Below are 26,232 nucleotides of genomic sequence, written 5' to 3' on the forward strand. Positions count from 1 at the left end.
GAGTCAGTGTAGTTCAGTATTTTTTTCTCGCGTGACCTCAGCACTACCGCATTAGGCATTGAGAGAGAAAAAATATAACCAGTCTTCAGAAAGTGCTAAGTGGATAATGTTTTTAATTGTATCATTTTGCTCATTGTTTCATTTTTAAATTGTATAAATGGAATTGATTAATTTCTTAAATGTTTTAAATGTATATTTTTGTTCTGTGAAAGCACGTTGCGTTCCATGTCTGAAATGTGCTGTATAAATAAAGCTTGATTTGATTTGGATGTAATCCATTTTGATCTTCTTTTCTCCTCCAGTATATGATGGTGAAGGAAGCACTGCATGAGCGTTCCAACCTCCTGAATATCGCCCCTCATCTGACTGCACTTTTACCCATCATGCTCCCCATATACAAGTAAGAATAACCTCCAGTCTCCGCCTCTCACATCGTTTCTCACTACATATACCACCGAAAATACCACATGACGCTGTAAACCTTTCACATAAAGTTTTGAAGATGGAGATAAGTTCACCTGAATGGCAATAAACTTTAAGACAATCACCCGGGGCTGAGAGGCCCATTGTGGGTATGGGTAAAATGGCTGATGGTCCACCTGTACCTGCTCACAATCTCACCATCTCACCCTAGCTCTCTGAGCCTTGTGTGAACTTAGGGGCTTGATTTGATTGGTGATGCCTAGTATCATGAGCATTAATTGCACATGACATTTAAGATCCTTCTCTGGTATTTAAAGCAGTGAACAGGTGTGTCTCATTACTGAAGGGTGTGGGAAAACCGGTTTGGCTTCCAGTGCTCTGCCATGCACTGCCTAAAGTCATCATGCCAACACAGACCCTATATCAGTCACACTCAGAAGTGCACATCTTATACCTACCTTCCCAATTCTATTATAGTCCATAAACCTCAGAATGTATTATCTATTGTATATTTAGCGTGAACCAAAAATACACTTACAGAATGACACCTAATTCATAGTAAATCATCGGAACTTGATGACATCATCAAGTGGCACTTTCTTATGACCTTTTCTAATGATCTTTTTGATTACAGAACGTAGAAATGCAGCGTTTTCACATATGTAGACACTGGTATGGTGCTTGAGATGTTGAACATGAGGCGAAAAAGGGGTGGAACTCCCCTTTTAATTGTAACTTTTCCACTGTGTGTGAGGTGGTGGCAGCTTCCCTACTACTGGGCAGGGATCAAGATATACGACCTGGTGGCTGGAGCCCAGTGCTTGAAGAGCAGCTACATCCTCACCAAGACCAAGGCTCTGGAGCTCTTTCCTATGTTGAAGAGAGACAAACTGGTCGGAGCCATTGTCTACTATGATGGTAAGCCGCAAGCAAACCTTTTCACCAAATCCAAATATAGAACCACTGACCCAATCAGTCCTGCAAAAAAAAAGACTCTGCACCTTTTAAAGTCATTTTTTTTCACTAAGAATATCCTGTTTTGTAAGTGAAATCTGTGTCATTAACATATATGATATAATTAAGCAATAAAGCACGAGGAGGTTTGGTATATTGGCAATATACCACGGATAAGGGCTGTTCTTAAGCAGGACGAAACGAGGAGTGCCTGGATACAACCATTAACCATGGTACATTGGCCATATACCACAAACCCCCAAGGTGTTTCATTGCTATTAGAAACCGGTTACCAACGTAATTAGAACAGTAAAAAGTATGTTTTTGTCATACCGTGGTATAAAGCACAGCTTTCAGCCAATCAGCATTCAGGGCTCGAACCACCCAGTTTATAATCCTGCATAGAATGTAAATTATTATTTTATCTCCTGAATCTTTTGTCTTTTATGTTCCTTCATAGAAATAACTCATTTTGCGTACACAGCAGTGTAATTGCTGGCTATGTGAGCGTAAACAAATGAGAAACAACATGGTTTTAAGAAGAAAATAGCCAGTAGGCAATCCCTTGTTGGTTCCATCCAGTCCCAGGACCCATCTTTCCTTCCGGCTATCCGTGCCGCGTGTTGGCATCAGAAAAACAAAGCATATGTTGATTGTTAGCCGGGGTGTACATAGCATGTCCTGTTTACTCAAGGTCTCCTACGTAGCCTCAAACTCCCAACTTGGTTTCTCCAGGCTATCTGTCAGACCTCATTAAACATTTGAGGATATGTGGATTCCCATGTACTGCAAAAAAAGGCAACATATTTCTAAGGGAATGTGGCTGCGATCTGAGCAGTGATCTATCTGTCAGCCTTACTCATTTAGCAGAAGTGAGTGGGAGAGAGGGTGTTATGCTGGAGCTCTATCATTTAGCTGTGTTTTATAATATCACTTCTCCGTTTGGTTTTCTTCAATGTCAAAATACAATTTGACATTTTTTTAAATTTTTTAAAGCACTTCTCTAGATATCATACTATTTTGTTAAATGACTGACTGAAACTTAAAAGGTGTAAAGACCTGGATGAAAATATTACGTTGTGTTGTATGTGTTAGGCTAGTTTGACAGACATTTTTTTCCCCCTTCTGTTATTCAATCGGTAACAATTATGGCAATGACATTTTAAAAGCTGACATTCCTTAGGTGGGATTGGGCTTTGACTGCTTCCGTTTATCTCCTCGGGATTCTTCAAGTCATCACGCTCACATAGTTTCAACATGTAGACATGCCTTAGCCTTAGATCATACAATTTAGTCCAAAATGATCCAATTGATTGTGGAACAACACACATGAGGAGCTATAGATCAAAATATTCTAACTGAAATGGATCCATTTCAAAGTTGATGGCAGTGAATACTATATATATATATATATATATATATATATATTTTTTTTTTTAACTAGGCAAATCAGTTAAGAACATATTCTTATTTACAATGATGGCCTACCGGGGAACAGTGGGTTAACTGCCTTGTTCAGGGGCAGAACGACCTTTTTTCGTTTTTACCTTGTCAGCTCGGGGATTCGATCCAGCAACCTTTTGGTTACTGGCCCAACGCTCTAAACACCAGGCTGCTATGTCCTATGCAATATTACAGTATAGCTGTAATAATGTGATATATGACAATTATTACACTTCATTATTTTCACATGCATTTTTTAGGAAATACAGACTTTTTGTGTGTGTTTATCTCCCCTCCCTTCGTTGCCCTCCTCTCCTTTAGCCAGAGGAGTCATTCGCAGAAGCGTCTGGGATAATAACTGCGTCCCCCGCTGTACCTGCAACAATTTAATTGGACAAGTCAGCCCAGCCAAGCATCTCTCTCTCTCATGACTGGGAGACATGATGTCATTATTGTCCCTGTCATTTTGCAGCATTTTGTCCAGCCATGGAGTTCCTCTCACTCCAATGAGTTTTGTACCTCCAGGAGGCGCGGATTATAGTGGAGGAGGAGGTACGGGGCTGTAGGGGAGGAGGCCGAGGCTCCCACTCAACTGTCTCTCCTCTAGGGAGACATGACACTCAGCTCCCTCCCTATGCTCATTATTGATGGCCTGCGCTTTAATGTTCAGATTATTTGTATTATGTATTATCATTATTAGCGTTATCAGATTATAATCCCATTATTATAAATATGGCATAGTAATAATCCTTTGTTACGTTATCTGTCTAATCCTGGAACTAAGTCACATTGAACATTGTGGTGGTAAGTGTAGCTGTAATCGGATTATTTTAACATTGTGATGGATGTAGCTGTAATCTGGGCGATGTGAATGTGTGACTGGCAGCGGAGCTAGGCTCAGTGGAGAGTTGTGGATCATGAGGTTAGAGGTCAGCAGGGGGCTCAACAATCATCCAGGATCAGACACACTGACTGTACACCCACAGCACAGCACATGTTAGCCAACCATACACTCTAATGGTCATATTCAGCCTACAGAGATGAGGAAGTGGATTCTATGGTCCTCCTAATACATCATGGCATGGTGCATACTCTTGTATGTAATTCATTCTAAAATGTGGCCTTTAAATGTGTTGTTTTCTCATGTTTTACTTTTTGTTTCCAATTAATGAATTTATTTTTCTTAGTGGTGGAATGGCTCGGAGCATGCGGTAGCATTAACCAGCAGAGCCTACCAGTTACCTAGCCTCTGGTCGTTCAAACCGCAAATAAATCAAGGCACAAAAGAACATTCCTGCAAAGTAACAACATTCTCTTCCCCTCAAGGCCAACAATGAGGACTTGAACCTCGCCTGGCAATAACAAATAGAAAGAAAGTCGCCCAAGACACCAACATTAAAAGTGATTAATCATCTCTGTTCTTTTCTCTACTTTGAACCAAAGGATTTTCCAGCGATAAATCTTCAAAGATGTACATAAGAATCCCTTCCTAATGAAACCGGGCTTTGTTCATTTGTCACCTTTTAGACCCTTTCATTTAAATTACAAAACTTATGACCTCCTGACTCTTGAATATAGATCTGAGTATATTCTCAAGCCAGCGAGGGATTAATCCATAAATCTTGATACCAGATTCCTCTCTTCATTAAAAGGATTCTGCGGAGGGATCTTCTGCTTTACAAGTAGATCCGTCACTGTCAGAATCCCACTCCTGATGCTGATGTACCAGGGACATTGCAAAGAATTATTTTCGATGATCATTTCCCCACATTTTGCACCCATTTTGAAAAGGAGCAGTATTATTGATTGGTTGTAAGTAGATTTTGTCCTCACTTGACCTAGTCCCCTGTGTTTCCTAACTGGACCGCGTATTGAATCTGAACAATGTGTATGAAGTATACATATTATAGTGATCATGTTCCACGTAACTAAATTCGTGTCCTCATGTTTGCAGGCAGTGACGGCACACTCATGCATGTGGTGTGTACTGTATACAGAAATAAGCATGGGTTATTAGAGAACAGGTAATCAATTCCCAACTCTCCGTACTTGGTAGGTTTAACACTTTGACCAGCCCTGCCGAGCCCAGCCCAGCCCGCTGTTGTTCTTGTGGAGCCCCCCAGCCCAGTGCAGGGTGGTGGGGGCTCCATAAGAACAGCACACACAGGCCAAAGGGCCACTGTGGCTTTAAGTGTGCTCCTTGTGTGGCCAGAGCAGCCATCCCACTGATGCAAAGTGACAGGGACAGATGTGACATATCGGTTCCGACACACTTCCATACCACCAGTCACAGGCTGGGGGTGACTCACATCCTCTCCCCTGGTCCTGTCCCCCCGCTGCAGGACAACACAACGACGCTCGAATGAACCTCGCCATCGCCCTCACTGCTGCCAGGTATGGGGCTGCCATAGCCAATTACACTGAAGTGGTGCACCTACTGAAGAGGGTAGATCCTCAGATGGGCAAAGAGAGGGTCTGTGGAGCGCGCTGCAGGGACGTGATCACAGGTGAAACTACAGCTACAAAGCCGCTGCTTCCGCCCTTCCTCCCTGCCCCCTAGCACTCACCACAGGGCGTCAGCTCTCAGAGCCTGCCTGTTAGGTAGCCCTGTTAATCAGTGGTATTTTGCACATAGTCATCGCAGATCTAATGTGGGGCTTTAATATTTTATAAGCATTTTATGGTGTAGAGAGCTCCTTCCGATCTGCTAGCAATATAATATGGAATTAGCGTACTCCAAATGGCCTAACTTACCTTTTTAAATGTCACGCATAGCAGTGGCTTTGGAGGAATAAAACATAACCAAGATTTGAGGGTCTCAACACATGACTGCCCCCTGATGTTTTGGAAGATATGTGTGCTTTCTTTCTTTCTGAAGAAGAAACGGCTCACTTTCTTTGGTGTGAGAGAGAGGCCTCACAAGTAAAGCGCTTGTAAGAGTACTTTGAATCACTATTCGCTAATTCAGTTGAAGAAACGGCTCACTTTCTTTGGTGTGAGAGAGAGGCCTCACAAGTAAAGCGCTTGTAAGAGTACTTTGAATCACTATTCGCTAATTCAGTTGACTTTATTCCTGTTTCTCTCTACGATGTGAATGTGTCAGGTGTTACAACTATATGCTTGAATATTCGTACAAAATGTCATTTCTATGTCGCTCAGTTTAGCTTTTCGCTACTTTCGTTATGACATGGTGTCACAAGTTAAATTAGGAGGGTAGTCCGTTCTTTTAAGTCGTTGTCAAAACAGATAATTTAGTATCATCGTGCTACGTTTGATATGGGCCCCATTGTAAAGGCTCGTCAACACCAGGCAGCACATTAACAAACATGGGCTGCATCCCAAATGGTACCCTAATCCCTACATGGTGCACTACTTCTGATCAGCGCCCTATAGGCCCTGGTCAAAAGTAGTGCAGTAAATAGGGAATGGCATGCCATTTGGGATGCATACATTTCCCTGTGCGCATTAAAAGCACTCCCTCGCACACTGCCTCTTGGGCTGCACTTTGACACAAAGAGGCGAGAGGGAAATTAGGTATGTCTGGTTCCTATTAATTACAGTCTTCTGAAGTCTCCCATGGACACACGCGAGCCACTCTATTACGGAAGGGGTGTTGGCTGATAAATTAATAATCCCGGTTGTCACTGGGTACAGATGAATGGCCCCTGGTGATTGATGCTGTTTTCTTTCATAGGGCAGGAATTTGATGTCAGAGCCAAATGTGTTATCAATGCCACGGGACCTTTTACCGATGCACTGCGGAAAATGGATGATCAGAAGAACCCCAACATCTGTCAGCCCAGTGCTGGGGTGCACATCGTCATCCCGGGCTATTACAGGTAACAAACGACGCCCCCTTCCGTCACGTCCCCCCCCCCCCCCCCCCTTTGCATCACTGCATCATTAGCGCCTGGCTGATCAATTCATTAGCACCATCGGCTGAGCCGCCAGGACAAAACATAGGCACTCTTACGATACAAGATGCTCTTGCATGGATGGTTCAGAACAAGTGCTTGGTGCTGAGGGGTTCTGTTCAGGGGAATCATGTCTCTTTGTGTTTCTTCACACTCCCTGTTAGGTCGAAAAGGCCATTTAGATGAGTTTAATCAAGCTAACAGATGGCATTGTATGCCGTTTATCTCCAGATGAATATGGATTTTTGAAGAGAGCTGTTGGCCTACTCAACCAGACTTTCCTGTAATGCCTACACTTTTAGGAAAAAAGGTGATATCTAGAACCTAAAAGTCCCAATAAGAGAACACTTTGAAGAACCCTTTTTGGTTCCAGGTAGAAGCCTTTTACACATAGGGTTCTACATGGAACCCAAAAGAGTTCTACCTGGGACCAAAAAGGGTTCTCCTGTGGGGACAGCTGAAGAACCATTTTGGAATCCTTTTTTCTAAGAGTGCTGGTTTTCTTGTTGATGCATGTTATTTGTGTTTGCAGGGCAACAAAAGGTGCCCCCCCCCGCCCTTTTTCCCGCCAGCTCTACCCCTCCCCTGTTTCCTGTATTAAATTGAGTCAGTAGCATGTGCATGTGTTTTAAACAGGACAATATGAGTGCTATGCTGTCGCTGGAACTATACAGGAGCAGTGGCGTAGCTGGAATTGAAACCAGCAGAATTAATCTCCTGGAAAGACCGTTGACAGGAGCCTGATTATGGGGTGTCCCCCAGTCGGCCTGCTCACGACCCCCAGCAGACCAAAGGTTAATGCAGTCTTCTTGTTTGCTTCCCCCACTCTACTTCCACCACACCCCCTCCACCACACCCCTGCACCCTACCTTCAGTCCAGACAACATGGGGCTCCTGGACCCAGCCACCAGCGACGGACGCGTCATCTTCTTCCTGCCCTGGGAGAAGATGACCATCGCCGGGACCACGGACACGCCCACGGAGATCACACCGCACCCCATCCCCATGGAGGAGGACATCAACTTCATCCTCACGGAGGTCCGCAACTACCTCAGCCCCGATGTCGAAGGTGACTGACCTGCGATGACCTGCTTATGGTTTCTCCGAGGGATTCACAGTGCAGGGGTAGAAGATCTCTACTATAATCATGAATTGACATTTCTTTACCAAACTTTTGATAATGCAATATGCGTTATCTATATAATAACTCAATTAGCCAGTTACATCTTTATAATAACTGGAATATCCAGTCATTTCAGAAGTCTGGATCGTTTTGTAAAAATGATATATCAGTGAAATGCTTGTATTCTATACAGCATTTTTTCCCCCAAGTCAATCTTCCATAGGGTGATGGACAGGAAGGCCATGATGCTAAAGTTATAAAGGTAGCAATGTCAACACATACGGTATTTCCTTTACAAGCCATGAATCACTCGTGTGCTATACTTTTACACTTACGGCACTATAATGACGTTACAATCATACCTCATTCATAACAGACATTTATGATAATAAATACACGTCCGACAATCTCACAGTATTCCCCCCCCCCCCTCTCTAGATTTACAAATAGCTGATGGAGCAAGCAGCTGACTAATATAAATGGGCTAATGTGATGGCAGTGTAGGACTTCCGCCAGATATGAATTCATCAGGCGGCCACAGAGTGCAGACAGATACAAATTCCTGCTTTAATTATGTATGGGGACCTGCAGTCGAGAAACAGGAGACATCAACCAACAACACTCTGAGGATTTCTTATCGGAACTTTGTGAAGCCCTATTTCATTTCGTCCATAGTTGTTTTGTTTCCTTCGACTATAATGCACTGCTGCTTGTTGTTTCCCTAAACACTTAGGACAAAATAGATTATCTGCTTTCTACTCACGATACCTCCACATGGGAGGTTTGTTATGAATAAGTGAAAAATAACCAATACCACATTAAATTATATTGTTTTCGATTTGCGATTTTTATGAGACCTTCCTGGAGCCCTTATTATGTATTTTGTATATGTTTTTCCGATTTGGGGCCTCTGATGGCCTTGCCGATTGACTGGTTTATCAAAACCCAGGGAGACTTTATTAAATGAAGGACCGTTGGGTGTCTAAACAGAATGCAGTGCTATTGATTTTGGAGAAGTGGTCTAATTGTTTTCAGTGCACAAGGGGTTGTCGAGATTATTTGATTGATTAGCTTGATTCTAGTCTACATCCACATCCTCTCCTGGCCAGCCAATCTAATGGCACAGTAATGCCAAAGCACTGCATTCTCCATCATTATTTTCCATCTATCTATATCCAGCATAAGATTTACCCCAAAAGGTTTTTGCACATTTCCTACTCATTAGCTGCCAGCTTTCCTTCTACCAAGACTTTGAGACAGTAGAGAGGTGGCACCTGTACAGTACAGTAGCTCTGTCTGTATGGAGCGTATGGAGGAGGACAATGTGTCATGGTGGCTCTGCGACTCAGGTCTCAGACCAGCGTCCGGGCAGCTCCATGCTGCAGCCAGCATGCTCTGTGCTCTGGACGGCCCGCCAGGCTGACATGTGGCGTATGTCTGGGCGAGACCCTGTCTCCCCAAGTCCTGTGGTCACAGTCGGAGCAGAAGACCCTACGGCCTGAGAACAAAAAAACCACACAAGTGTGAAGTGATGGAGCCGGAGGCCATGAGGGAGCGGACTTTTCTCCTCCGTCTCATCTCTCCGTCCTTGCCTGTGGACGTGCTGGGGCTCCAGACGTGGAGTCTCCAGTAATTCTGAACGGCAGAGGAAAGGAGAAGAGGAGGATCTTTCCAGGGGGGATTTGTCACATTATGTGGCGGTGACACCTCAGAGGAGACATAGTGGCCTGGAGTGGACAGGCAGTGTCTCCTCAGTCCTTCCTCCAGTCCTTCCTGTAAGGAAGTGGTCTCCATGGCTTCTCACAGTCACACCAACCTCTGAGTGACACCCAGCAGACAGTTCCAGATCCCTACTGGAACCAAACCTGGGTTCAATTACTATTTGAAATCATTTCAAATACTTTAGCTGGGCTCGATTGAGCTTGCCTGGCACAATGGAACCAATAGAATAGTCATAAAACTGCAAATACCACCCATCTGGCACTCCAAGCAGGCTAAATCAATTGCTAATAGTGTTCAAAAGATTTAAAATAGTTTTGAACCCAGGTCTGACTGTAACAGGACCGTACCAGTAGCACATCCCTGGCCTGCTGTTGCTGCAGCTGAAGCACTGGGCCTGCTTTGTTCCTCTACTGCAGTACGGACTGGACTCCGTTATGTCCCAAATGGCACCCTATTCCCTATATAGTGCTCTACTTTGGACTTGGGCCCATTGGGCTCTGGTCAAAAGTAGTGCACTATATAGGGAATAGGTTTCTATTTGGAATGCAGCCTCTCTCGGCATGGTGGAATGTTTCCACACGGCCTCCATTCCCTGATAATGAGTCATCCCAACAAAGGGCCCGTCAGTTCAACTCATATTGTCTCTTATAATCCAAAAATGGCACTCTTTTTCATATTGTATCCTTCACATCCCAGACAACCCACATTTCTGCGTGGAAGAATATGTCCTTTGTTCACAGCCATACTTTTTGAGGAAGGGTAAATGTATATGTTTTCAGTGTGAGTTGAATGGTTTTTAGGTATGAATCAATCTCAGCAAGACTTCTGAGGCTGTCCTAATATGGACACCATACTGGACTAGAAAGTATACCCACAAAGTTGAAGTCAATCAGACTGAGCCGGGTAACTCTTGAATGCAGCCAGCAGGTCCCCTATGTTGAATACAGCCAGAGTTGGAGACCGAGCGGGCTGTTTCCCTATTCCCCTATATTGTGCACTAGTTTTGACCAGAGCCCTATGGAACCTGGTCGAAAGTAGTGCACTAAATAGGGAACAGGATTCCATTTGGGTTGCAACCAGAGATGTTGTTTATCATGCATAGCTCTCACTTTGCACCGCCGTACAAATGAGCTTTGTCTCTATGTGCTCCCCTTTTACTGCCCATGTGAGGCCTTCAGCCCCATAGCTACTCAGCTGTCATAAATGTTTAAAAAATGCCCTTTGATAACGACTTTGTCATTGTTTTATTCAGAAATATCAACCAGCCCATTATAGTGGCAGCTATTTTTTCAATCGATACACAACAGCATATTAATATTTAATTCTTTATATGTCACCGCGATATGAAGAGAGAGCGGCTGTTGTGGCGTATGAGTTGGAAGTCATTTATTTTCTAGCAGTAGAGGAGGGAGGTGTTATTTAGGCGTGCAAGGATTCCACTAGCTGTCCATCACTCTCATAGCTTTGTGTTTCTCCTGCTTTGTGTAGCCTAACGTGTGTGTGTGTGTGTGTGTGTGTGCGTGCGTGCGTGCGTGTGTGGTCTCACTCTGTCTGGACTCTTTGTCCTGTGCAGTGAGGAGAGGAGATGTCTTGGCAGCCTGGAGTGGTATTCGTCCGCTGGTCACAAACCCCAACTCCAAGGACACTCAGTCAATCTGCAGGAATCATATTGTCCACATCAGTGACAGCGGACTGGTCACCATCGCTGGTTAGTCTGTACAGTCAAATGTTTCACTGCATTTTATCAATGCTAATCATGCTGTACATGTAACTTACTCTGTGTGAGATAATATAGGCCTATACTTGAATTGCAGCACTAACAAGTCTATTACAGATAGTGTGGTAATAACACCATATTAACACAAGTCTATTACAGATAGTGTGGTAATAACACCATATTAACACAAGTCTATTACAGATAGTGTGGTAATAACACCATATTAACACAAGTCTATTACATATAGTGTGGTAATAACACCATATTAACACAGGTCTTACATATAGTGTGGTAATAACACCATATTAGCACAAGTCTATTACAGATAGTGTGGTAATAACACCATATTAGCACAAGTCTATTACATATAGTGTGGTAATAACACCATATTAACACAGGTCTTACATATAGTGTGGTGATAACACCATATTAGCACAGGTCTATTACAGATCGTGTGGTAATAACACCATATCAACACAAGTTTATTACATATAGTGTGGTAATAACACCATATTAGCACAAGTCTATTACAAGTAGTGGTGATTACACCATATGAAGTCTATTACAAGTAGTGTGATAATAACACCACATTTTAAATCCTTGTCTAGGTGGGAAATGGACAACATATCGCTCCATGGCGGAGGATACCCTGGATGCTGCAGTCAAGGCCCATAACCTTTCTGCTGGCCCCAGTAAGACAGTGGGCCTGATGCTAGAGGGAGCTAAAGACTGGACTCCTACCATGTACATCCGCCTGGTACAGGACTATGGCCTGGAGGTGGAGGTGGTTGCAAAATTACTACTAGTTGCAAAATTCTGTTAACTTTCCCAACATTCCCAGGTTTTTCTGAAATCCTGGCTGGAAGATTCCCGAAATCAGGAAGGAAGAAACAGAAGTTCTGGAATCATCCACCTATAGGGTTTCTGGAAAAAAGTTACCAATCATTTTAGGTAGTTGTAATGATTTATTGAGGTGCCAACTTTAAAGTAATGGTCTGCCATAATTGTATGACATCAATTTGTAGGAGGATACTAATGAATAGTCAGGCCCATTTGTAAAGCTGAATTGAATGGCTCCTTTGGTACATGAGTCCACACAATCCCGGAAGCTGCTGTCAAATGAAGATTGTGCCATCAGTACCCTGACATCCCAATGATGAGCCACATGTGTTCATCTTGGCCAATGAGGGAATTGAACACCAGTGCTTTTAGCACAGTGGATTAACAGTGCAGCTTGCACTCTCTCTGTCACTGCACCACTCAGACACATCTACAGGACAGTCCACGCCATGTTAGACTTCAAATGAACTGTACAATGACCTGCAAATGACAAGCCGAGAGAGTTGCAGCCCCCTGTGACTTAGTGTGAATGAGATTTAACCCTTCGTTAGCGCGGAATAGGGAAGAAAGCCTAATCTATGATCCTGATGTTGCCGGAATGTTTAAAAAGGTCAATGTGCTGATATTTTTGACAGCGCGTGACCTTTAGTGGAAAAAAAGTAACCAAACCGGTTGAATTGAAATAACTTCTTCTTTGTTTAGTTCTGGCACATAATGTATCACAGTCAAAGCATGCTGTCTCCTCTGCAGCCATCTCCACCATGAGTGACTCGACTGTTAATACATCGTATTGATCTCATATCAAAAGGTGCTGTTTAAGTGCAATGGATTTGCCAGGGAACATTGGCCCATTCTGTTTGGATTTTAACTGGATTGCAAATGTGTGTGGTGTCCAGGTGGCCCAACATCTGGCCTCTTCCTATGGAGGGAGGGCTTACGAGGTCGCCAAAATGGCCCATGTCACCGGAAAACGATGGCCCATTGTCGGCAAACGCCTCGTATCTGAATTCCCCTACATTGAGAGTGAGGTTTGTATGTACATTATATCCAGGGCTGCAAAATTCCAGTCACTTTCCCCAAAATTCCCAACCGGGAATTCTGGGAAACATAGGAAGTTACTGTAGTTAAAGACATGCTCTGGTACTTTGGCGTATTTTTTTAACATCCCACTTTGGGCTAGGTGTGTGAGTGTGTAGTTCATACATGCATAATCTATGAGCAGAAGGACTGTTTTACCTCAATTAGCCACAAAATCCCTAGTTTGAAAGCAAATGTTTTCTTGAATCTGTGCCTCGCTATTTTCCCTACATTTCCCCTCACCGGGGTCAGTCCCCTAGCAATTAGAGTTCTAGAAAATGAGCTTCAGCCCCTCGCATTTGAATGACTGCTAGCAAGAGGCCTGCCCAGCGTTATCCAATGAGTTTGCTGGGTGGGCCCAACGGCTCAGTGGACACAGCAGAGAGAGAGCGAGAGATCAGTGCACATATCTGCACATACAGTATGTGACACAGTACGCAATTTTCAGGGACCACTTTTGGCTAGCGAGTGCTACTTTCAGAACTACTTGCTAAAAATAATACAAAAGTACCGGAGGATCTCTTTAACTCCTAATCAACAGAGCTAAAAGAAGAGTGAATAGGTGAATGACCAGAGGTGCATAAAATGTAGACTAAGCATTATATTGTTTCCAGGTCCAGTATGCCATTAAAGAGTATGCGTGCACGGCCATTGATGTGATCGCCAGGCGCACGCGGCTGGGCTTCCTGAACGTGCAGGCGGCCGAGGAGGCCCTTCCACGCATCGTAGACATCATGGGAAAGCAGCTGACGTGGAGTGAGCAGAGGAAGAGGGTGAGCTGCACCACTCTCTCACAGTAGGGTTGCAAACTTCCAGAAACTTTCCAGAAAATTCCCAGGTTTTCCAGAAATCCAGGTTGTAGGATTTCCTTCTAATTTCCTTCTGATTCCAGGAATCCCATAGACATTTTGGGAAAGTTTATGGAATTTTGCAACCCTATTTCACAGACAAAACCACTGCATTCAAACCGCCGCATCTTTCCTTAACCCATTTGTCCAGTATACAATCGATATGTAAGACAATTCCTATTGACTGGCACCATTCCCAGCATCTCTCTCCCATCCCGTCACTGATTTTCCCGCTCGGATATCCCCGCACGTGCATTTTGATCGACCTCACATTAACTTGGGATACGTTTGGTCTTTATTAAGAGCCATATATTGGCTTTGGTCATTACCATAGGTTAATTATGGAGGTTTGCTTTATGCTGTTGCTACATTCACACTGTAATCATACGCAGCTAACAAAAGCCAATTACTGCTTGGGTATCCCCTAAATAGGTATTGTTTTGATATTTCTATTCCAGTCTAGGTTTTGTTTGTATTGGACTATTAATAGAGAAATGCCTAACTAGAGCTTTGATACAGTTTGATTCTCATGAATACAGATGGGGCCTCACCCTTCCTCTAATTCTCCTTCTACATTGAACTTTAGTCCAGTTATGGAGTGATTCTTGCCTGCAATCCTTAGAGCACCTTTACTAATCCATGACAAGTCACATTCAAAGCAAACCGGTGTTGAATGTGAACGTATTAATTCACCACTATGGATAACTGACCCCTGTTTTTACCGTTTTTAGGTTGAGAAGGTATTTAGAAAGCCACTAACCTACAGCATTCGTGGTAGATTGCAGGCCACCTGTTTGTATGTGGGTGTCTGAGTGTCTGCTATGTGATCAATGTGTGCTAATGGAAGTAGTGCTAGTGCTGCTGTGATGAACGTCTGGTATTCTAATAGGCCTTCAAATCAAATCGTATTGGTCACATACACATGGTGAGCAGATGTTATTGCGAGTGTAGTGAAATGCTTCTGCTTCTAGATCCGACAGTGCAGCAGTATGTAACAGGTAATATCTAACAATTCCACAACAAAACCTAATACCCACAATCTAGTAAAGGACTGGGATAAGAATATATAAATATAAAATATATGGATGAGCAGTGACAGAGCGGCTAAAATGCAATGGATATTACAGAATAGATAGTATAGTATACAAATAAAATAAAATAAAATGTATTTATAAAGCCCTTCTTACATCAGCTGATATCTCAAAGTGCTGTACAGAAGCCCAGCCTAAAACCCCAAACAGCAAGCAATGCAGTTGTAGAAGCACGGTGGCTAGGAAAAACTCCCTAGAAAGGCCAGAACCTAGGAAGAAACCTATAGAGAATCCAGACTATGAGGGGTGGCCAGTCTTCTTCTGGCTGTGCCGGGTGGAGATTATAACAGAACATGGCCAAGATGTTCAAATGTTCATAAATTACCAGCAGGGTCCGATAATAATAATCACAGTGTTTGTAGAGGGTGCAACAGGTTAGCACCTCAGGAGTAAATGTCAATTGGCTTTTCATAGCCGATCATTCAGAGCGTCTCTACCGCTCCTGCTGTCTCCTAGAGAGTTGAAAACAGCAGGTCTGGGACAGGTAGCACGTCCGGTGAACAGGTCAGGGTTCCATAGCCGCAGGCAGAACAGTTGAAACTGGAGCAGCAGCACGGCCAGGTGGACTGGGGACAGCAAGGAGTCATCAGGCCAGGTAGTCCTGAGGTATGGTCCTAGTGCTCTCAGGTCCTCCGAGAGAAAGAAAGAAAGAAAGAAAGAAAGAAGAGAAAGAAAGAAAGAAAGAAGAGAAAGAGAGAACGAAAGAGAGAGAGAATTAGAGAGAGCATATTTAAATTCACACAGGACACCGGATAAGACAGGAGAAATACTCCAGATATAACAGACTGACCCTAGCCCCCCAACACGTAAACTACTGCAGCATAAATACTGGAGGCTGAGACAGGGAGGGTCGGGAGACACGATACCCCCGGACAGGGCAAACAGGCAGGATATAACCCACCCACTTTGCCAAGCACAGCAACTTTCCATCCTGAGACAAGGCCGAGTATAGCCCACAAAGATCTCTGCCACGGCACATCACAAGGGGGAGCACCAACCCCGACAGGAAAATCACGTCAGTGACTCAACCCACTCAAGTGACACAACCCCCCTTAGGGACGGCATTGAAGAGCACCAGTAAGCCAGTGACTCAGCCCCTGTAATAGGGTTAGAGGCAGAGAATCCCAGTGGCGAGAGGGGAACCGGCCAGGCAGAGACAGCAAGGGCGGTTCGTTGCTCCAGTGCCTTTCCGTTCACCTTCACACTCCTGGGCCAGACTACACTCAATCATAGGACCTACTGAAGAGATGAGTCTTCAATAGACTTAAAGGTTGTGACCGAGTCTGCATCTCTCACATGGGTAGGCAGACCATTCCATAAAAATGGAGCTCTATATGAGAAAGCCCTGCCTCCAGCTGTTTGCTTAGAAATTCTAGGGACAGTAAGGAGGCCTGTGTCTTGTGACCGTAGCGTACGTGTAGGTATGTACGGCAGGACCATATACAGTATACATATACAGTATATACATATGAGATAAGTAAAGTGACTAGTGTTCCATTTAAAAAAAGTGGCCAATGATATCAAGTCTGTATGTAGGCAGCCTCCTCTCTGTGCTAGTGATGGCTGTTTAACAATCTGATGGCCTTGAGATAGAAGCTGTTTTTTCAATCTCTCTGTCCCAGCTTTGATGCACCTGTACTGACCTCGCCTTCTGGATGGAAGCGGGGTGAACAGGCAGTGTCTCGGGTGGTTATTGTCCTTGATGATATTTTTTGCCTTTTTTTTTCTTTTTTTTTTGCCTTCCTGCAGTTGCCGTACCAGGCGGTGATGTAGCCCGACAGTATGCTCTCGATTGTGTATCTGTAAAAGTTAGTGAGGGTTTTCGGTGACAAGACACATTTTTTCAACCTCCTGAGGTTGAAGAGGCGCTGTTGTGCCTTCTTTACCACACTGTCTGTGTGCGTGGACCATTTCAGTTTGTCTGTGATATGTACACTGAGGAACTTAAAACTTTCCACCTTCTCCACTGCTGTCCCGTCGATGTGGATAGGGAGGTGCTCCCTTTGCTGTTTCCTGATCATCCATTTTAGTTTGCTGACATTGAGTAAGAGGTCATTTTTCTGACACCACACTCCAAGGGCCCTCACCTCCTCCCTGTAGGCTGTCTCGTCGTTGTTGGTAATCAAGCCTACCACTGTTGTGTCATCTGCAAACTTGATGATCGAGTTGGAGGCGTGCATGGCCATGCAGTCGTGGGTGAACAGGGATTATAGGAGGGGACTGAGAACGAACCCTTGTGGAGATGTTGTTTCCTACCTTCACCACCTGGGGGTGGCCCGTCAGGAAGTCCAGGACCCAGTTGCACAGGACAGCGTCAAGACCCAGGGACTCAAGCTTAATGATGAGTTTGGAGGGTACTTTGGTGTCGAATGCAGAGCTGTAGTCAACAGCATTCTTACATAGGTATTCCTCTTGTCCAGATGGGATAGGGCAGTGTGCAGTGTGATGGCGATTGCATCGTCTGTGGACCTATTGGGGCGGTAAGCAAGTTAAAGTGGGTCTAGGGTGACAGGTAGGGTGGAGGTGATATGATCAGCTGACTAGCCTCTCAAAGCACTTCATGATGACAGAAGTGAGCGACGGGGCGACAGTCATTTAGTTCAGTTACCTTGGCTTTCTTGGGTACAGGAACAATGGTGGCCATCTTGAAGCATGTGGGGACAGCAGACTGGGATAGGGATTGATTGAATATGTCCGTAAACACACTATCCAGCTGGTCTGCGCATGCTCTGAGGACTCAGCCAGGGCCTTCACCTTTCTGTTATGTGTATTCCTGTAGGAGGAGCTATCTGCAGCCAAACAGTTCCTGTATTATGAGATGGGCTACAAGGCTCGCTCAGAGCAGCTGACCGACACCTCCGAGATCACCCTCACTCCTGCTGAGGTGGGCAGGTAAGGCAGACAGGCTGGTGCCATCGCGGAGTGTTCACCATCGCGGAGTGTTGGTGCTGCTCCCAACACAAATGTGACTTCCCACCGGAGACCGGGGTTCAAGCCCGGAGTCGACCCTTCCAACTATCCCGTTTGTATCCCCTTTGTAACTTCCAATCTGTCTAAATAAAGCTTTTACATATATTTGAAAAAGACACAGACATACTTCACACTACTGTGCCCTTCTCCTCCCCTCTCCTCTCCTCCCCTGTCTGTCTCAGAGGGCTAGCCTGGCACCGACCCAACAGCCACCCACCACTTCCTTTCTTCTGTCAACAGGTATATGAAAAGGTTCCACAAGTTTGACAAAGAAAATAAGGGCTTCATCACCACCGTGGATGTTCAGCGGGTATTAGAGGTAACGAATGATGCTCAGTCTCATATTGCGTTTCCCTTTGTCCTCTCCGCTGGAGTGTGTGTGTGCAATTAGTGTGCATTTGTCAGGCCTGTAGAAGGAGTATCAGATTTCTCTGCTTTAATATAACCACGGTGCTCCACAACACAGCGTTGCTCCGATGGTCCTTTTTTAGTTCAGTAACCATGACACTCCGTTGCTCAGTCACACGACAGCAGCGCTCCCTCCAACTGATCATGAGCATGAGGAGCTGTTGGGCTAATTATAAGTATGAGTTGACATAGCATTGTCAAATGATGTTTGAAGTATAATTCAGGCCATTTAACATGTAGGTGTTTTTCATGTGCTCTTAACCTTATCACACTCTTTGGATCCAAAACAACTTAATTAGATATCCAATCAAAACGTTATAGCGGTGTATTTATATAGTATAATGGTGAGAATTTCATTTCATTTTGTTAAACATGTCATTTGCCACACGGAGATGTCCACAAGTGAATATTCAGATGTTGATAGCCATTGTGGTGGTGGTAGTAGTAGCAGTAGTAGTAGTAGTAGTAGCAGTAGTAGTAGTTGCAGCAGTAGTAGTAGCAGCGGTTAAGTAGTAGTATCAGCAGCAGTAGTAGTAGTAGAAGTAGTAGCAGTAGTAGTAGCAGTAGTAGTAGTAGCAGTAGTAGTAGTTGTAACAGTTAAGTAGTAGCAGCTGTAGTAGTAGTAGTAGTAGTAGTTGTAGTAGCAGCAGTAGTAGCAGTAGTAGTAGTAGCAGGAGAGGTAGCAGCAGTAGTAGTAGCAGTAGTAGTAGCAGTAGTAGAAGCAGTAGCAGCAGTAGTAGTAGTAGCAGCAGTAGTAGCTGTAATAGTAGTAGTAGTAGCAGCAGTAGCAGTAGTAGTAGCAGTGGCAGTAGTACTAGAAGTAGTAGTAGTAGTAGTAGTAGTAGCAGTGGCAGTAGTAGCAGTGGCAGTAGTAGAAGTAGTAGTAGTAGAAGTAGTAGTAGTAGCAGTAGCAGTGGCACTAGTCGTAGTAGTAGTAGTAGCAGCAGTAATTGTAGTAGTAGTAGCAGCAGTAGTAGTAGTAGTAGTAGTAGCAGCAGTAGTAGTAGTAGTAGCAGTAGCAGCAGTAATTGTAGTAGTAGTAGCAGCAGTAGTAGTAGTAGTAGTAGTAGCAGCAGTAATTGTAGTAGTAGTAGCAGCAGTAGTAGTAGTAGTAGTAGTAGCAGCAGTAATTGTAGTAGTAGTAGCAGCAGTAGTAGTAGTAGTAGCAGTAGCAGCAGTAGTAGTAGTAGTAGCAGCAGTAATTGTAGTAGTAGTAGCAGCAGTAGTAGTAGTAGTAGTAGTAGCAGCAGTAGTAGTAGTAGAGGTAGTATCATCAGCAGCAGTAGTAGTAGCAGCAGCAGTAGTAGTAGCAGCAGTAGTAGTAGTAGTAGCAGTAGCAGCAGTAATTGTAGTAGTAGTAGCAGCAGTAGTAGTAGTAGTAGTAGTAGCAGCAGTAATTGTAGTAGTAGTAGCAGCAGTAGTAGTAGTAGTAGTAGTAGCAGTGTAGTAGTAGTAGCAGCAGTAGTAGTAGTAGTAGCAGTGGCAGCAGTAGTAGTAGCAGTAGCAGCAAATTGTAGTAGTAGTAGCAGCAGTAGTAGTAGTAGTAGTAGTAGCAGCAGTAGTAGTAGTAGAGGTAGTATCATCAGCAGCAGTAGTAGTAGTAGAGGTAGTATCATCAGCAGCAGTAGTAGTAGCAGCAGCAGTAGTAGTAGCAGCAGTAGTAGTAGTAGAGGTAGTATCATCAGCAGTAGTAGTAGTAGTAGTAGAGGTAGTATCATCAGCAGCAGTAGTAGTAGTAGTAGCAGCAGTAATTGTAGTAGTAGTAGCAGCAGTAGTAGTAGTAGAGGTAGTATCATCAGCAGCAGTAGTAGTAGTAGCAGCAGTAGTAGTAGTAGAGGTAGTATCATCAGCAGTAGTAGTAGTAGTAGTAGTAGTAGTAGTAGCAGTAGCAGTAGTAGTAGCAGCAGCAGTAGCAGTAGTAGTAGTAGTAGTAGTAGTAGTAGTAGTAGCAGCAGTAGTAGTAGTAGAGGTAGTATCATCAGCAGTAGTAGTAGTAGTAGTAGTAGTAGTAGCAGCAGTAGTAGTAGTAGAGGTAGTATCATCAGCAGCAGTAGTAGTAGCAGCAGCAGTAGCAGTAGCAGCAGCTCCTGCTGTTAGAATGACGTGTAGTGGAAAACAGTAGTGTTTGGTTTGAAACCCACTGGGGTATAACTATAGGGAGTATATAAGGTAGGCGCCTGTCATTAATCCCAACCTATTCACATCCATTCCATTGAAAGTGTATGGATTAGCTGTACACAAAGATTCAGCTAGCGACAGGCCTCTGCAAGAGACCACTCTCTCTCTCTACTAATTGAGCTGTGGGTTGGCGGTGGGGGATGTGTGGGAGTTTCTGTCAACACAATCGAAATGAAATGTGTTTCATTGCTAGGGAGCAAATACCGGGGTGACATATTCATAAGAAGCCTCATCTCAGAGACGATATGAATATACTGGATAGGTGTCGCTCTGGATATTACTGTAGCTGAAGGGACTTGATGAGACCATGTATGCGTCCCAAGTGGCACCCTATTCCCTATATAGTGCACTACTTTTGACCAGAGCTCTATGGGTCCCTGGTCAAAAGTAGTGAAGTATACAGGGTATAGGGTGCCATTTGGGACGGCAACCCATGTGGTTCATAGTTCTAGTGTTTGAGATGCGGACTCAGTACCTGCACCAGTGACTGTTCTAAACTATGTTTCCTTTGTTTCAGAGTATCAATGTCTATATAGATGCAGACACCCTCCATGAAATTCTGAATGAAGTCGACCTCAATAAAAATGGACAAGTGGAATTTAATGAATTCTTGCAGGTAGAGTATATTAATTTTGTCTGGTTATTGTCTGGTTATTTTTGTGTCAAAAATATTTTAAATCCCACCTCCATTTTTGTTGTTGTTGTGTGTATTACATTTTCTTTCCACTCTAAAAAAAAACAATATTTTTGGGGTTTTCTAGAGCTTATAATAGTTCATGGTTTGAATAGATGTGTGTGTGCATGCTTACATGTGCAAGTGCATGCATGTGTGTCTGTTAGAGAGAGTGTGAAGCACACGCGCACACACATGGATGTGCTCCCTCCCTCTCTCTTCTCTTGACACTGCCAGGCTCCTCCTGCTCGGTGACAATGATGAATGCAGAACACGAGACACATTAATGCAGGGGATTCTGGTCAATGTCAGCCCTTTCTTCGCCGTGTCAAGTTAAACAAACAAGATCAAGGCAAAGGGAATGGTAATTATCCCTCAAGAGATAAGAGACGTGCCGTGGAGGCCTGGTTTATGGGGGATCCGGCTCCTCTGCCATTCCTAAACATGGTCAGTCTTCCTCTGCCACTAGGGTCACTTCTGATCACCCTGCTCTTAAAAACAATGGTCCGTATTCACAAGGTGTCTCGAAATAGAAGTGCTAGTCTAGGACCAACTTCCCACTGTCCATGTCATCTTATTTATTGTGATTTAAAGTCAAAACTGACCCTAGATCAGCACTCCTACTCTTGGACGCTTAATGAATACAGGCCCATGTCTAATGTGCTTAGAAAATGGGTTTGTCTCAAATCAGAGAGGGAAGCATTTGCATGTTCTCTATACATTACATTGACTTCGCTCGGCGTTTAAGGGGGATTTCATTTGAGGTTGAGGTGGAGTGACCTGTCTGAGCCCTTTGTTTCACGTGTCAGACGTGTGAACATTTTGTGGCGTCTTAAGAGCATATGCACTCTGCTGAAATCCAACTAATTAGGAGAGAGGAATGGAGATCTTTACGCTGAGCTGTTATATTACGGATGAATTTCATCAATGTCTTTTGGACGTTAATTTAGTTAGGAATATGCTGTGTGCATGGAATCAAAGAAAAATATATATAACTCCTCAGAAGGAGACAGCCTACCTATCCACTTAGTACTCTTAGACTTGGGCATCTCAGAGTGCTGATCTAGGATCAGTTTCACAATGAATAAGATCAAATGGACAGGTGGAACCTGATCCTGATCAGCACTCTTACTCTGTGACATTTTATACATACAGCCCCTGGACCAAATTTAGTGGCTCCAAAAACCTGGTATAATCTTCATTAGTGTACTTTTTGAGTGGCAGAACCATTTATTTCCTGGTTTTCTGGTGGTCTTGGAGTGGAGTCCAGTGGCTGAAGCAGGAGGTTCTGGTTATGGTGGTATTATGGGTAGGCATGGTCTTCCTCACATAAGGCATGAGCAGACTTACAACCAGGATGGCCGGTGAGCTGAACATGTTCTAGCATGATAATGATTGAGCCAGCATCCCCCCCCCCCCTCTCTCTCTTACTCACTCTCTTTCTCAATTCAATTCAATTTGCTTTATTGGCATGACGTAACAATGTACATATTGCCCAAGCTTACTTTGGATATTTACAATATTAAGATGATGAGAATCAAAATTGTCAACGGGACAACAGTAACAACAATAACCAAGGGTCAAATTAACCATACATTGAACAATAACAATAAGCATACAGTAGAGAACATGTGCAGGTTGATTGGTCGGTCAGACACTGTCCCTCATCTTATGGCAGGCAGCAATGTAGTGCGCTGCCAACCCACAGCTCTCTGCGTTCTCCCCCAACAGGACGGGTAGCCTACTCTCATTAGAGAGGTCTTTGAAACCTTGAATAAGGGTTTCAAATTTGGGGAAATGACACTCTAATTGTTTTATATTTTTTTAAACATTTTGTCAGGAAATGCAGCTCTGTCTCAGATTCTGCTTTGATGCAGTGGTTGCACAGCCTTTCCTCTACAGGGAGATAGGTTTTCCCGTGTCTACCCTTCTCAATGGCAAGGCTGTGCTCACTGAGCCTGTACTTTGTCATGGTTTTTCTAAGGTTTTGATCAATAACCATGGTCAAATAGTTAACCACGGTGTACTTTCAATTTAGGGCCAGATAGCACTGCATTTTGCTTTGTGCTTGTGCTTCCCAATAAGCAATGTAGTTTTATTTTGATTGTGTTGTAATTAGTTTTATTCTGATTGATTGGATGTTCTTGGTCCTGAGGCTTCAGAGTGTTAGTAGAACAGGTTTGTGAACTCAGCCCCAGGACCAGCTGGATGAGGGGACTCTTTTCTTTGTTCAGCTCTTGGCATTGCAGGGCTTGGTAATGATATGAGAGGGGTCACTGTATTTTAGAAGTTTCCAAAACTTAATTGCTCTTTTTTGAGTTTTTATTATTAGTGGATATTGGCCTAATTCTGCCCTGCATGCATTGTTTGTAGTGTTCCTCTGGACATGTAGGAGAATCTTACAGAACTCTGTATGCGGGGTTTCAATGAGGTGTTTGTCCCATTTGGTGACTTATTTTGCAAGTGAACCCCACATTTCACTGGCATAAAGTGCAATTGGTATAATGATACATTTCAAATAGTTTTAGCCAAATTTTAATAGGTATTTCAATGTACTTTTTTAATGGTGTAGAATGCCCTGCGTGTCACGGCCGTCTTCCTGGAAGGAATAAGAGGACCAAAGCTCAGCTTTGTGAGCGTACATTACTTTATTTCTAATGTCGCCAACAAAACAATACAAAATGACTGTGAAGCTTAAGAGGGCTATAGTGCCACTAACCAAGTCAACTACCCACACTGACAAAAGGGGAAAATACTGCCTAAGTATGATTCCCAATCAGAGACAACGAATGACAGCTGTCCCTGATTGAGAACCATACCCGGCCAAAACAAAGAAATACAAAAACATAGAAAATAGAACATAGAATGCCCACCTAAATCACACCCTTGACCAAACCAAAATAGAGACATAAAAAGCTCTCTAAGGTCAGGGCGTGACACTGCATGCTTTCTCTCTCGGTTCATTCACTGCATCATTAAGGTGTCCAGTTGAGCTTATTTTTAAGTATTTTTAAGTGATTGTAGTGTGTGCAGTATTCTATATTTTGTACCAATTGAGAACTTAGTCTAATTCCCTGAGATCTGGATCTTCTCTGGAAAATCATTATTTTAGTATTTTTGGGGTTTACTGCAAGGGCCCAGTACTGCTCTAGCAGGTCCAGGCTCTGCTGTTGGCCATGTGCTGTGGGTGACAGCAGGCATAGGTCATCTGCGAAGAGTAGGCATTTAACGCCTGAATTGTGGAGACTAACACCAGGGGCTGACTATTTTTCTAGAATAGTGGCTAATTTGTTGATGTACATTTTGAAGAGTGTTGGGCTCAGATTGCAACCCTGGCGAAGGCCCTGCCCCTGGTTAAAGAATTCTGTTCTTTTCTTGCCAATTTTAAAGCTACACGTATTGCCAGTATACATTGATTTAATTCCTACACCACTTTCAATAACATTGTAGAACAGTCCTTTATGCCAAATAGAATCAAATGCTTTTTTGGAAGTGGATAAAGCAAGAGTATATTTTGGTGGACATGTTTATCTATCAGGGTGTGTAGGGTGTAAATATGATCGGTCGTGCAATGTTTTGGTATAAATCCAATTTGGCTTTTACTCAAGACATTGTGCTTATTGATGAAGTTTAGAACTCTTACATTTATAATACCACAGAAAACGTTCCTCAAACAAATGCCTCAGTAATTGTTAGGGTCAAATTTGTCTCCGTTCTTAAAGATTGGGGTTATGAGTCCTTGATTCCAGATGTCAGGGAAATAACCTACACTCTACAAATGAAACAGTTTTAATATAGCCAATTGAAACTTTGCACTAGGGACTTTGAGCATCTCATTTAGGATGCCATCAGGTCTGCATGCTTTTTTAGTAATTGGGGAGTCCAATGGATTTTTATTGTCCTTTATAGCTTTTTCTAATCCATTCAACTTCTCATGATTTTGGCATTGCTCTGCGTTTGTGTCAATTTGAACGGTGTTGTAGAGTGTTTTAAAATGGGTTGTCCATACATCACCATTTTGTATCGCTAATTCCTATTATTCCTATAAAAAAAAAGTTTTTCCCAATTTTGCCAGAAGTTGTTTGTGTTTATGGACTCCTCAATTACTGTCAGCCGCTCGCTGTTGTACTGTGCTTTTTTGGTTCTGAGTGTACATTTATAGAGTTTTAAAGTCTCACAGTAATGAAGGTGTAATTCACCATTATTTGGGTCTCTGTGCTTTTGGTTGGATAGTGTTCTAAGTTTTTTCTGTATAATTGTACAATCTGCATCAAACCAGTTGTCATCTGTGGTCTTTTTTGTTTAGTTTTAAAAAAATCAATTTCAGTTGTGCTTCTTTTGCTGTTTGCCTGAATATATAGTTGATGTTTTTTACTGTTAGATTGATGCCTTCTTTACTGTGAGGTAATGTGGTATCCAGAAAGTTATCTAAGGGTGTTTTGATATTTTGTTTACAGGTTGCTTTCTGGTATTCTTCTGTGCTGTTTTGGGCCCATCTGTCTGAATTTCTGATGGTGTATAGCGTACTGGGCTGTGAATGTGTGGTTGTTTCCATGTCACGACTATAGGTGAATCTCCCCAAAGAGTCCCCCCGTAACCTACCATTGACAAAGTACAGACACAGGCTTCTACAGAGCTGCAACAGATCCCTTCCGTTTTTGTTGATGGTGCTGTCACTGTTGTTTCTATGGGGGAGATTAAGGCAGTTCGAAACAATATGGCCTGTAATAAAGCTGTCCCCTCGTGTGGTCGTTAGATCGGGTAGTGTTCCTGTGCGTGCATTTGTGTCCCCACAGATTTCCCTGGGCCTGTAAATGGCACATCTCTTCCTCCAGGGTGGGGAAGGTCTCC

General features: G+C 43.5%; 1 protein-coding gene across 4 annotated transcripts in view; it reads left to right on the plus strand.

Moving 5' to 3' along the window:
• The window catches only part of LOC115140652 (glycerol-3-phosphate dehydrogenase 2 (mitochondrial)), a 43,935-nt gene that overhangs the window by 9,959 nt on the left and 7,744 nt on the right, over positions 1-26,232 (plus strand). For 2 of the 4 annotated variants that reach the window (XM_029679017.2, XM_029679076.2), the window contains exons 5-16: positions 303-400; positions 1,178-1,341; positions 5,163-5,327; positions 6,515-6,659; positions 7,610-7,803; positions 11,153-11,287; positions 11,905-12,080; positions 13,033-13,164; positions 13,828-13,986; positions 17,932-18,044; positions 18,363-18,441; positions 21,226-21,324. In XM_029679017.2, coding sequence (XP_029534877.1) covers positions 303-400; positions 1,178-1,341; positions 5,163-5,327; positions 6,515-6,659; positions 7,610-7,803; positions 11,153-11,287; positions 11,905-12,080; positions 13,033-13,164; positions 13,828-13,986; positions 17,932-18,044; positions 18,363-18,441; positions 21,226-21,324 — 1,659 coding nt within the window. Of the gene's footprint in view, positions 1-302; positions 401-1,177; positions 1,342-5,162; positions 5,328-6,514; positions 6,660-7,609; positions 7,804-11,152; positions 11,288-11,904; positions 12,081-13,032; positions 13,165-13,827; positions 13,987-17,931; positions 18,045-18,362; positions 18,442-21,225; positions 21,325-21,618; positions 21,811-26,232 lie in introns of those variants that run through there. The other 2 variants (XM_029679156.2, XM_065004526.1) reach the window with 2 other exon arrangements.

This window comes from Oncorhynchus nerka, linkage group LG1 (genome assembly GCF_034236695.1).
Source record: "Oncorhynchus nerka isolate Pitt River linkage group LG1, Oner_Uvic_2.0, whole genome shotgun sequence".
NCBI lineage: Eukaryota > Metazoa > Chordata > Actinopteri > Salmoniformes > Salmonidae > Oncorhynchus > Oncorhynchus nerka.